At 39.9% G+C, this 13446-nt stretch overlaps 1 protein-coding gene across 6 annotated transcripts; it reads right to left on the bottom strand.

Moving 5' to 3' along the window:
• Positions 1-704: 704 nt before the first annotated feature.
• On the bottom strand, positions 705-13336 carry scube2 (signal peptide, CUB domain, EGF-like 2). Of its 6 annotated transcripts, none has more exons than XM_020938763.2 (23): positions 12993-13333; positions 12516-12635; positions 12235-12360; positions 12024-12158; positions 11409-11534; positions 11221-11337; positions 10830-10919; positions 9974-10090; positions 9738-9860; positions 9172-9288; positions 8922-9044; positions 8563-8679; positions 8176-8265; positions 7878-8000; positions 7235-7402; positions 6752-6958; positions 3372-3542; positions 2765-2932; positions 2208-2369; positions 1930-2121; positions 1702-1854; positions 1540-1619; positions 705-1349 (listed from the first exon to the last, which is right to left on the bottom strand). In XM_020938763.2, exons 1-23 carry the CDS (start codon positions 13093-13095, stop codon positions 1203-1205), a joined length of 3075 nt encoding a protein of 1024 aa, XP_020794422.2. In that variant the 5' UTR covers positions 13096-13333; the 3' UTR covers positions 705-1202. The 6 variants fall into 6 exon arrangements, with proteins under 6 accessions (XP_020794422.2, XP_020794423.2, XP_020794425.2 ...); XM_020938764.2 differs by having other exon boundaries at positions 12516-12632; XM_020938766.2 differs by having other exon boundaries at positions 13008-13333.
• Between the last annotated feature and the right edge of the window lie 110 nt (positions 13337-13446).

Here is a 13446-nt window from a genome sequence, read left to right as displayed (position 1 = left end):
CTTGGCTTAGTGGCGTTTCATGCCTGTCTCTGGAGATATACTTCAAGTTTAATGCTACTGTGGAACATTCCAGACAAAGCAAAAACATCAATGTAGACAAGAATCATACACTCCACCAGAAAAGTTGCATTGTTAAAACCCTCATGCTCTCCTCGGGGTCACATTGACCCGTATTATGTATAATGTATATATGTATAATGTATTTTCAAAGAAATTCTCGCCAGGCGAGAAAATACATTTTTGGGTCTGATTGACCCGCCCCAAGAGAGCGGAAAGTAAAAAAAAATTTCTTCGGTTCTATGTGAGTGCTAAATTAGCAACAACTTTAACAATTTGCACTTCACTGTAGAGTTCTTGGAGTAGTAGGTCTAGTTTAAATGTGCAATGTAAATTAGCTAACACAATGGTTCATATTTTTCTTAATAAAAATACAAGCAGGCATAGTGTATCGAAATTGGTTTCTAAAGTTTTCTATGTTTATTTACAGTGTAACCGATGTACAAAACAATAAAAATATACACATTAACTAAGAAGATACAACTCTGAAGTGTATGGAGAGGTTGTCTTTGGTTGCAGTCACAATACTAGAATATCTTTATTCTTTTTGAATACCATGTTTACTTTGCCTATTTTTCTCAGTCAAAGGGCTATGTGCAGTAATATTTTGCACTATGAAACTTAATTCTCTCTTGGCTATTTATTTATTATTTTTACATCATGTACAAATAGTTTATCAAAGTAATTGCTTCTGAGGTACCCCCCCACCCCTTTAAATGGCTGATGTTTCCAAAAAATATTTTTGTGCTGTAATAATTCCCTTAATAGTGATGTATTTCATTTACCTTACAATGAGCCTTTAAACTTATGTTAAAACTAAATACACCCTATATACAGTATCTTTGAAATTAGCATCTTATTAGCTACAATGATTTTGCTTCCATTGCTGAAAGCTCATAATATCTAACTCATGAGACATGTATAAATGGCAAAGTAGGTGAGACACAGCAGCACTCCAATAGTTTGAAACACAACAGTGAAGAAGAGCATTCAATCTCACTTTTCCACTGTCCATTGTCTTCCTCTTAAAGCTTCTGTTTTTAATGACCAGTTTAACAAGTGTGCAGTCCAATCCTGTTTTGGTCACGTCTACAGAGGAATTAGTAACTGGTCACTGGAGAAAAATAACTGCTCAGCAGTGCTCCCTATGGACGAAGGAATCTCAGGACTTTAGAGCGCAGGAAGCGGATGAAGGATTTTGGGAACATTTCTCTTGATTCTTGTGCCGTGTAGTTGAAAAAGTTTTGTGGATGAGCCAGCACATCAAATAGAGCCCTCATTAGTTTCTTGTCCTGTAGGGGGAAAACATGGTTCACTTTAAAGTCATTCCACTTTTGCCCAGAAGATGGCATCATTACAACAGGTTTGTAACCTCATGTGCATCGTCATTTTTATTACCACAGTTGCTGCAGTGACCTAATTATTTGTAATTTCTAGCCATCTAAAAGACATTTATGAAATGTTGTGTGCGTAAAATCGTACTTTGAGTATTTCCTGGTGATTTTCAGAGGCATAGAGCCTTCCATCTCTGACGATATCTTCTATCAATTCTTGATAGTCCTCTATAAATAAAAACAAACAATAATAATTGTAAATAATGCATCCTTATCACTTTTACTGATGTTTTATAAAGCCCCTTCTTACCATCATACGTCACATATGGAACCTGAAAGCCCTTCCCACTATTGCCTTCATTGGATTTAAACTGTATCCAAAGTCTTTTGGAGCGAGAGGTAAATGCTATCGGCCGCTCATACGTCTGACAGGTTTCGTAGGTGGTCACCGAGTTGGAAAGGGCTGTGGAGTAAAGTATTGGTCAAAATTCACTGCTATTGTGTTTTTACACCTCATTAAATAAGACCTAACACTTACAGCTTTTCCTCATGACCAGGTAGTCTCCACACTCATCTTCAATGGGTAAATAGATTTCTGGCACCACAATAAGGATTCTCCGTTTGGGAGGAGGGTTGATGATCCAAGTACATTCAATGTTTGCAGGGTAGTTTCCAGGATAGGACTCAATATAACCAGTAAAATCTCCTAATTCTCCACCACATTGTCGATCTGAAAAATAAATAATTTTCATTATTTTGTGCTTTCAGTGCTGTAAGAAATGGTTGAGTGATTTATTGTGCACTGTGCAAGCATACTTTTGCATTGCATGATGTTTGTTGAGCCATCAAAGTCAGTGGTTGTATTTCCAGGGCAGGCAACGCAGTAGTTCTGTCCAAACTCCCCTTGGTAAGTTCCCATGGGACAGCGAATGCAGCGGTGTGTGCTTGTGTTGTAGTAATGGCCCGGAGAGCACTGGACTATACAGAACAAAACAGTTTTAATTGAAGTTTTTGTTGAAGTATCGACATCCTTCAATTTGGATTTAATACAACATGCTCTTTCTGGTGAAACCATTTTTCTTGACCTGTGCTTGAAATGTACCCCAATCTGTCCTCACCTCATACAACAGAAAAATGGACCACTGAGTTTATGACATTGTTGTACAATTAATCCATTAACTCTAGGGGGCAGCAGAGTTCCAAGGACAATAGAAATGTTTGTAGGGGTCCACAAACTAAAAAAGCATGATTTTGTTCTTTCAGATGAAAACTAGCCAGTAACAACAGATGGCTCATTGTATTTACTTAATGTGGCAGTCATTTGTAAAGTGTGAGTATAATGTCAGCAAAAAGCTAAAACACTGATGCTTCACCTTTGGTTTCACACTCTTGGAAGGTGACAGCTCCAGTGTGTTTGGTGACCAGGTTTCCGCCACAGGGGAAACAGGTGGTGCGGCCCACGTCGGGTTGGTATGTGCCCAGCGGACACGGCAGGCAGGGAATAAAGCCATCCAGAGAGTACTGGCCCGGAGGACACTGACCTAAACATGAACGCATGAATCACTCACCAAACAAATACCGCGGAAAACACTGTTTAGATTTCTATCAGCATCATATCTTAACAACTGGGATTTACATATTTGAAGTCTTCTTTATTGTAACACAAAGTATGTTTTCCCACTATGATAACAACGCAGGATGCACAAGTTAAAGAAAATTGAATGGAAAGCGTCATGTTTTATCTGACATCCTGTAGCTCCTGTATGACTTGAGTCTGCAGATAGCCTTTATTGTTTAGTCTAAGAGGCCGATAAGATCTGAACTTTCAAAAAGTAACTGAGATAACACCAACTGGAAAGACTAAAACATAGCGCCCCTTTCAATTTTATTCAGTTATATTTGATGTAGTTCCCATTTTATTGTTAAATAAGACAAATAAGATACTATATACATTTAAGCAACTGAACCTTGGTGTCTTACCTCCACATTCTGAAAGGTTTCGAGCACCCACAACTTTGGAGATTTCTCTTCCATCTGGAGCAGGGCAAACGTCACAAGACATCTGTCCCTCTTCGTCCTGATAGGTCCCCGCTGGGCAAAGCATGCACCTCCCCAGGTTCAGATCATAGTACGTCCCAACACTGCAGCTCACTAATGAATGAAGATGACGAAAGACAGACAACATATAGTTATTAATTTTAATATTACAGGTGTGAAACCAGATTTATAGTGTTTTATGGAAACTGCTGCTATTATAGTTGTGGTGAGGTGATGTTACTTTTATAATTAATAATATCACATTCATCGAGTAAATATTGAATTTATAAGTACTGAAAGTGGTTTTAATTTGCCACTATGCAGACAGATGAGTGTCAGTAAGGAAATGACTACAAAAACATGAGCCATAGACATGAGTCATAAAATGCAGCTCTGTATAATCAAACAGTCCGAACCACAATGTAGATTTACACTATAAACATGACAGGGCCATTAAAGTGAAGGAAGCCAGACTTCACCAGCCGCCTCTCAAATGCAATCACACCACACACTTGAAACGGATAATTCAGTAAAAAGGCACTGATCATTAAAACTTCAAAGCTACTTAGAACTACCAACTGCCAATCATTTTTACTGTGAAAATTAAAAATACACATTTGGTATAGTTTTACATGAACATTTACATTTACTGAAAAGCAATGTTAATGTTTTATACTCTTAAAAGAGGCACTGTAAAATATAGATCTTTAACTGGTAAAAACTAATCCTTAAGAATCCCTAGGAACTGAAACTTAACCAATCTACATGAACTAAACAACTGAACCAAAAATAGTACAGTCCTTCATCTTCCTTGAAATGTACCATGAGAAAAACCAGGCCAGACATGTTCAACTGGTCCTAACCAGAGCTAGCCAACGTCCACACCTGATATAAACATTAACTGAAACAGCAATAACCTTCAAATATGATTCCGTGTGACCTTGCTCTAAATAAATTATTCCCCATATAATATGAAATATAATATGATAACTTTAAGTTGTGAGATAAAAAGAAGGGCAGCTGTCTTTTGTGAACACTTCAAACAGAACCAGGAGGACCCAACCTTTAAGTCTCAGGCACACACACCTTTTTCAAAACACTATGCCAAAATCAAAGCAAAGCAAAGTTTTCCCTCTCATCCAATAGAGCACACCATCTGATTATAGAAGCCTAAGCACCTCTTTGCTCTGTAATTATATTTTAGGCATTACTGAGTCTGTCTGGGTGTTTTGGAAGTTAGGGACTTGACTTAAAATTGAACCTGATCTCAGAGCAGAGCAAATCAATAAAATTTGAGCTTAGCATTGGGCTATTGCTCAGCTGTACCCTTTAAGGCATTATTGTTATTCAAGCTGTCCTCAAGCTCTGAACAAAAAGTTCTAAACCACATCCATTATACATCACTCAGCAAGTTGTTAGATTTTCTTTAAGAGTAAGAAAATGTAATTCTCTCTGGAGCAGTTCATTTTTGGGATCCCTTTGTTTACCCTGAAAGCCCATGAAGAGCCATCATTGCATTGTCCCCTAACAGCTTTTATTTGACAGAGGGAAGCAGTGAGAGAAGAGAAAGTGAAAGAAAACCTGGAAACCTTTCAAATGCAAAAAACTGCTCTTTAGAGTCCTCGAATTGATGGCCCCAAAGAGGTTTAAAAGACCTTTCACCTCTATTCAAATCCCCAGTCTTTGCCTGCTTGATGACATAGGAAAACACTACGGTATCACAGTGGTTAGGAGCTGAACCCAATAAAAGGGGTCAGATTTCTCAATCCCCCATTCTGCTCGGCCCAATCACTGCTTGCGCCCATCAAGCCGAGGCCCAAACAGCTGATGCTAATTGATTCCCATGGTGTGGCTGAAGTCAATTCTCTTTAGCAGTTTAGTGGCCAGGGGTCATGCAAAGCAGTCCCAGCTGGGGGCAGGGGGGGACACAGTACTCAAACTGCCAGCGTGAATCAACAGCACTTCCTAAACATCTTCAATGTTAAAACAAACACAGAAACAGGTTAGGAACAAGAGTTAAATGGACTTGAACGTGTTTGCTGCGGACCATTGACAACCTGATGTCCATGTGGTGTCCAGTTTCTAAGAGCACTTTGGTTGTAAAAACAGCAAACAAAATAAAACAGTAAATGTAAGGGCCAATACAAGACCGCAAAAGACACATAAAGTCAACCAGGAAAAAGATGGTTTTCAAATTTAATTCCAGAAACTATCAAAAAAAAAGATCAAAAAGGATTATTTATGCATAAACCTATTTCTTATTTTGACAACACTGGCTCAGATGGATTACACTCCATCTCTGGCACTGAGAACAAGTCCCACATCGGGTTTTTCAATGGACTGGGCAAATTGAAAAGGACTAAACTGTGCTCAGAGCTAAGCCATAGCAAGAACTGGGGGAGGAGGGAAAAATATAGCCCCCTTTAAAGAGCTGGAGGTTAAGAATGCTTTTCAGCTTCCCCTCCTCTCCCAAATTACATGTCTACACCCCTGCCATGACCAATAGACTGCTTAATGTTGACCTGAAAGCATAGCAGGGGAGTTAAGAAATCAAGACAACTTAAGTCCTGCTATAGTAAGTGATTGAAGAAAAAAAAATAGTTAGGTTTAATGAGGAGGCCAAACGAGGGAAGCCAGGAACAACTTTGAATGCAAACTATATCGCCTCAAACTATAAATGTTTATTTTTGTGAGCTACTGTTAATCCACTGAAATGCATTAAGAATCCTGACAAAAATACGAGGAGGGCGCAGAAAGCACACCATCTGAATAAACGTGTATATACTATATTAGCAGAAAAGAAAAAAACACATTTCTCTGAGTGATATTAAGTGGTATAAGTAGGCAGAAACTCACTGAGAGGCCCAGTGGTAGGGGCACTTTAACACCAGCCAGAGAAAACACAGGGCAGCCTCCCGCTCAGATAGTGTGCGGTCCCACAAACTAACATTTAAGCTGGTGTGGGTTGTGTATAAAAACCCAATGATCGAGACAGAAACACTGCCAATAGCCCTCATATTACACCCATATCCCGGAGAGATGCTGGGCCATCTCACAGCTCTGTGGTACAACAACAGACGTTCTGTTCTACTCACTGTGGCTGGCTCATTACACCATGTCTGCAAACCAAATATGGCACTCATCTGGCCAACACCTGCAGTAAATCCAATCATTAAAACCACTTGTCTGAATATCTCTCGCTGGCATGTACAAGTTCAATTACTTAAATCTCCACTAAGAATCAAGTGTGTGTCAGAAGCAGCTATTGGTGTGTGGCTGATGACTTGTTGAGTGTTGCAGTAGTAAATTGAATGCAAACTTACCACATTTCCTGTTCACAAGCACCTGACCAGCAACGCAGTGCCCCGGGAGCTCTGCAGGCTGGACCAGGCTCCTTCCTAGCTCATAGTCGGATCCAGCAAAGTGGAGGTGGAACTGCTCGCGGTTTATGGATTTTCTCAATGTCCGTATGGTCTTTTTGAGTTTCTTCTCTGACCGTCGGCGCACACAGTTCAGGTCACAAGTCTCTGCTGAAAAAAGCACTCCGTACCACAAATGTCTCCAACTAAATGTTTACAGAACATTGAGTACATTGTACATTGATGTGCACATGCTGTTGGTGATATCAAGCCCAGCACCCAATGTAAAAAAAAGTTCAACCCAGCACCAATGCATCACCTCAACCTAAACAGGAGATACTTTAATGATTTAATTCAATATGAGTGGTGAAGACAGGAGCCACAGAGATCAGGTGAAGCAGGAAAAGGGATGCAGGCAGTGGGCAGAGGGGAGGTGCAGAGACCAACCTGTTACCTCCTCTGGGTTCACATCCAGCACAAACTCGGCTGTGATGGAAGAGCCGTCCTCCTCGCTGGTCTTTCTTCCATGGCGACTGCGGGGGCGTTGCCCAGACGACGTGCAGCGGAGGCTCACAAAACTGAACTGAACATTTTCAGTGAAGAGGAACCGACTGTCTGTGGAAACAGGAGACAACTGATCAATACAGACAATAAGAGATGGGACAATAAATTAAATAAAAATGGATACAATGATAGAATATTCTAAACTATTTCATTTTACATTTTCATAGCTTTACAAAAGACATCACTTTTTACCTCTATTGTTTTTTTGTACTCCATATGATTGATGGCTTGGTCAGACACAACTCAGAGCCATGCTTGGGCTGATTACATCCTCCCCTGTCACCCCCAGACAAAATGCTACACTGAGACATTCAAGACATTTCAAACCGCACCACTTTCCCACTAATTTCTTTCACGTTTGCTTATGGTTTTTGGGTTTCTTTGAAGCCTTTCAGGTCTGCTTTATTGTTTGCATTTGGATTTTGCTTTCTCTTTGCTAACCCACCCCCTCTGAAAAGTACTACATGCATGAATAATGGTGTATGATGCTAAGCAATGGGAGGTTGTGGGGTCGTAACTTTTGTACCTGAATGTGCAGAGTTTAACCCCTCTTTGAGTTTTTCCTGGCTTCGTTTTAAGTTACACTTCGAGGTGCCAGACCTGAAGGTGGCTGTGGTCCGTATACGTGAAACACTAGATATTTCTTGACCTGCAATGAACAAGAATTTTTAAACATCAGATAAAATGGTTTATCCGGGCACATAGTTAATGCTGCATGTATTTTATTCCGTGAAAATAACAACTACTCTGTGATGCTTCACCCTACATAAAACCAAAGAGTTATTTTTGTATGGAAGAGCGTTGAGGTGAATCTGGGTACTTGCCTAAGCAGTACAGGCCATTGTTGTCCCTTTGAGCATCAGCCGGGCAGGGCAGAGGCGCTCCACAGGTCACTGTGTATGAATCCTCTGTGCCTAAAACATACAAAGTGAAAGCCACAAAGTCAAGTTTGTGAAAGCAAATACGCAGCATGTAGGGACACGAAGCACTGCTCTATAGACTAATGTTTAACCACTTTTCAAAGAACATAATTTTAACACAATAAAGTAATGCTTAATGATTAATGAGCTGGTCTATACAGTGGTTTCCATTGAGGTATTGTGAGATTAATTCACTTTGAAATAATAATATTATGATAATATGAAAAACAATGGTACCCAGGTGCCATGGCAATAAACAACATCCAAATAGCTTTGGAATAAAGCACTCACCACTACTGATGTGAACTTGTGACTGGCATGTCAGGAAGCAGCGGTCCCCTCCCTCCTGTTTACTACAGTTCAATGTAGGTTTAGTGGAAGATTTGGCAGGTGGTAAACTCTCAGTCTCTAGATGGAAACCACAATATAACTTCGACGTGAATAAAAAAACTTATAGGATATGGAGGACATAGGATCCAGTCATCTGATACATTTAGTTTCATCAACACAAAACAAATGCCAGAGATTAAAAGAAGAAAGGACAGCAAAGTTCAAAGTATCTCCTGTTTTTGTTCCCTGTTTTCTCAATTACATATAAAACACATGAAAGAGAGGTATTAAGGTTAGCTTTGATTAAGGCACCATCTTACCAATGCAGTCCTTTTTATTCCAGTGCAGTTTATAACCAGGATGACAAAAGCATTCAAATCCACCCATGACATTTTCACATATATGCTCACAACCACCGTTGTTCACACTGCACTCGTTTATATCTGAAAGACAAAATAAAAAACATAATTCTAATAAAGTCCGATCATGACATGCTGTGGCATCACACTTCTGTATGAATGTTACGCTCAACTTGTTTTGTGTGGCTGCCTCCACCCAATAGGGTCTCACCTCCACAGTGGGCCAGTCCATACATGGTGTAGCCTTTGTTGCATAGACATTGAAAACCACCAGGGGAGTTCACACACGTGTGATCACATGTACGCTCGAAGAAGCATTCATCTATATCTGTAATCAAAAATAGTGGCGGACATAATAGCAGGGCAGTTAGGCACTACCTTCATCATGAGGGATTTCCCATGCACACACTGGCTTTTTGCACCTGATGCTGAGTCGCACTAAGCATGATGTAATCTAACACCTATGAGCTCAGCATCCTCACAGACCATAATATAGCGTTGATTATTATAACACCCTAGCAGTTCAAATTGATGGGTTTGGTCCTTTATTATAAAAGAAGTATAATCTTGTATAAGCTACCATCATCACTGTGCAATTGTTTTATTTAAAATAGCTTATCTTATTTTTGTATAAGATTGTTAGTTTTAAAAAGCTCTAAATAGAATAAACATTTTAATGCATGCTGCCATACTTATAAATAATAAAAAAAAAAAGATTAAATTAAGTCATATTCAGATTTCTAAAAGCAAATTATTCAGGTAGTTCTTCATCTTTACCTTGGCAGGAGCGTTCATCTGTGAGAAGTTTGAAGCCTTTCCGACAGTTGCACTCAAAGCTACCGATGGTGTTCCTACAGAAGTGATCGCAGCCGCCATTATTAACTTCACACTCATCAATATCTGTGAGAGACACAAGAGACCAGTATATTTGATTATTGTATATTCACCTGTATATTTACTAAAAGGCAAATAATAATAGAAATACTGATCTACAATGGGACATCCTCCCTGACCTTTGCATGTTTTTCCATCCGGCTGTAAGGTGAATCCAACAGGACAACTGCAGCGGACACCTGTGGACGTGTCTTTACAGGTGCAGTCACATCCCCCATTGTTCACAGCACAAGTCTCTGAAGTGACAAGGAATAGTCTGCTTACTGCATATGACCCTAATATGAATTTATATATAAGCTAGTAGTAATATCTTAATCACATCTCAAATCAGGCTTTTTCTTACCCAAGTGGCTTGCACAATTATTTAGCAAGTGTTGCCCTTGAATGTTATCATTTCTCAAGACTTCCACTGACCTACATCACAAATGTCTGTACAATGCATTCCTGTAGCTCATGAATACAAGAGGATGGACTGCTAACTTTAAATATATTTTGCTATGCTGTGTTTATTTCTATGTTGCTGCTGCCGAACATTGAATTTCCTTCGGGATCAATAAAGTATTTATCTATCTATTTAAACCAAGTATGCTAGTTTGGTGACATGCCATTGGTTAAATGTTCGAATTTTAATCGATTGTAAATTTTGTTTTGTTCTTGTGCCACTAAGCAGTTTTATATGCATAGAGTGACCCAGAATCACATCACTGATAAATACTAACGATGCAGGGAAAGGTTCACACTCTGCCCTGCCCAAGTAGAAGGAAAATGTGAAATATACCACACTGTCACAAATGCATATTTTAGTCGAGAATGAGGGGGACAAGTGAGTGAGGCAGTAGTCATTTCACAGTTTGCTCAAACCGCTATGGAATGTGTTGGTCTGGTACAGGTGGCTCCTGGTAGCTCCCAACTCAGGTATTAGGATTGAACCATAACATACAATTTTATTTGGTGGTGTTAAACGGTGAGCATTACCCATAAGAAGTCTTCGTTTCACCCGTTTATCCACTTCAGTGAAGGAAGTGGTGTTGTTGTCCGCAGACTCCGTGGTGGCCTCATCTCGTTCTACAGCAAAGATAAAGTCATAGAACAGTACGTGTTATCAGTGCTTTCAAATACATGTGGGATGTATTCATTTAGCATCAGATAACACATGAAGATACACAACTGGACCTCACACGCACCAAGGCTTAAGGGGGACGTGCAGTATAAACAGAGGAGTGCTAATCTCAGACTCAAAATAGCTAAGTACAAAACATGAAAAAAGTAGACTTTTTTTTTTTAAACATATTGGATTTGATTGCAATAAGAGTGTCCCAGGTTGAATTATTCAGTTAGGTCCATATTTATTTTAATGACTTCTTACCTAGGCAGGATCGTTTGTCGGCTTGCAAAGAGTACCGGGGGTGACACTTGCATATTGGCCCATGCTCTGTGTCTTCACAAGTGTGCTGGCATCCTCCATTACCATGGATACATGTTACTGTAGGATAAATAACACAACATCGATTTTTACAGAATGTTATTAAACATGTTGTTATGGTCAGCGCTTACAAATGCAGCCCCTTTGGTTCTTAGCCAGCTCGAACCCTGGACGGCACTCACAGGCCACGCCTCCCTTGGGTGTCTCTTTGCAGATGTGGGCGCAGCCGTGCTCCTTATTCATACAGTTGAGGCCCTCTGGAATAAAAAGGGAAAAAGAAGTACACAATGCAGCACTCCTACAGTGAGTGACCGGCTCCACACAAAGAGCTCATACAGAGAGATTAGTCTAGCATCCTAAAAGACAGTGATTGTTCTCACGCCTTTCACCATCCAAAAACATTAACCGAATTAATGGTTTAGGGCTACTGTAGAAATAAAGCAGAAATTATGGGATTTTCTCAAATGTATCAAAGTAAGTTTTACTTATTCTTGCTTAATTGTGTTACAAGATGTGTTATTGAGCTTATTAGTATTTGAGAGTGCATTCACCCTTGGATTTACTTGGTCCTAATTTTGACCCATTTTATTCTTGATACAGAATTAAGTTGGTCCTTGTTAACACCTGGTCTTTTTCAAGTTTAGTTTTGGTTTTAGACCTGGTTTAGTCAGTGAAAATTAACTTTAGTTTTGTTTAGACTTCTAAATGTCCACATTTTCATCAGAAGGACAGAACTAAGTACTTACCCACAGAGCGGTGGATGCAGGTGTGCTGGTTGTCACTGAGGAAGAATCCCTCTTTACAGCGGCATTCGTAGCTGCCCATGGTGTTGACACAAGTGTGCTGGCACCCACCATTGTTAAACTTGCATTCATCCACATCTACAAAACAACCATAAAGATAAAAATAACTCTTTTTAAGGTCATCTGAGAAATCTAAGTTATAAAAATGCCTTACCCAGACAGTTGTGACCATCATGTGCCAAATGGAAGCCATCATAACAAGTGCATCGGTAATTGCCTGGTATGTTGTTGCATTCATGTACACAGCCACCATTGTGCTCTAAGTCACATTCATCTATGTCTGAGAGGAAACAATAATCAATCCACAAGCTCTCCAAAAGTGAAATACATTTCAGACCAAAATAGTTGTTATGGTCTTGTGAGTCAGTCTCCGAGACAATCCAATACAAAAGCCAAAAGTGTGGATGTGAACCCAGACCTAAAGACAAACGTTACCTTCACAATGTTTTCCGTCTCCTTTGAAACCTGCCCTGCACGTGCACTTGTATGAGCCTTGAGTTGTCTGACAAATAGCATCAATGTGACAGCCATCACTTCCCTCTGCGCATGGATCTGCTGAAATGCACATGAATTATGATCACAAGTACAAACTGCATGTTACATAGCAAACCAAGACAACCATATATATGCTTGTAAATAAGAAAAGGGACTTTTCTGTCTTAGTGTTACTTTTGTAAAATACTCTAGTCCACGAGGGATTTAGTAAATAGTGTAGCCTATAATACCAAATTCCTACAAAAGTTATCCTGTTCAAAAACACTGCGCACGTAAAAAATGAAAACGCCAAACGCTCAAAATTCCCTTAATACATTAATGTAACTCAATAGAAACCGTCACCAAAGGGAAACAACAAGAGCGCACCGCTAAGCGTGCGTAAAGTAGCTGTCCCCTCGGTAAGAAAAATACACTCACTCACTACAGTCCCACCTCGATTCTCTGGAAGCGCTGCGCTTTGGCGACTATTTAACAAGAGCAAAAACAAACAAAAGTCCCTTGCAGCCCAAATAGCTCCCATGGTGATATGATCCAAGTTTAGAGGTCTTCTCAAAAGGACGCGTACGCACTGAAGTCGTGACCGAGCGCCCGCCTCATTTTCATTCTAGCCTGTCAATCTGCTTCACAAGGGCCTTTAGAAAAGAGAAAGGAGCAAGTAACTGTGTGTCTGTTTGTGTGTGTGTTTGAGAGGGAGAGCGAGAATGAGAGCGTGCGTGCGCGTCCACGTGTACGAGAGAAAGCTCTTTGAAGCAGCGCGGTGTAAAGTCACTCAAATACTACTCACAACCGGAAGTAGCCAAGATTACAAGTAACGAGTTACACACAACAAACACACATTAGGCTGTAATCTCGTAAAGTATGGGGATGGAAA

The sequence above is a fragment of the Boleophthalmus pectinirostris genome, unplaced genomic scaffold (genome assembly GCF_026225935.1).
Source record: "Boleophthalmus pectinirostris isolate CB_2022bp ecotype Guang Dong unplaced genomic scaffold, ASM2622593v1 HiC_scaffold_19, whole genome shotgun sequence".
Taxonomy (NCBI): Eukaryota; Metazoa; Chordata; class Actinopteri; order Gobiiformes; family Gobiidae; genus Boleophthalmus; species Boleophthalmus pectinirostris.
The sequence above is the reverse complement of the archived record's forward strand: the minus strand, read 5'-3'. Positions and strand labels throughout refer to the sequence as shown.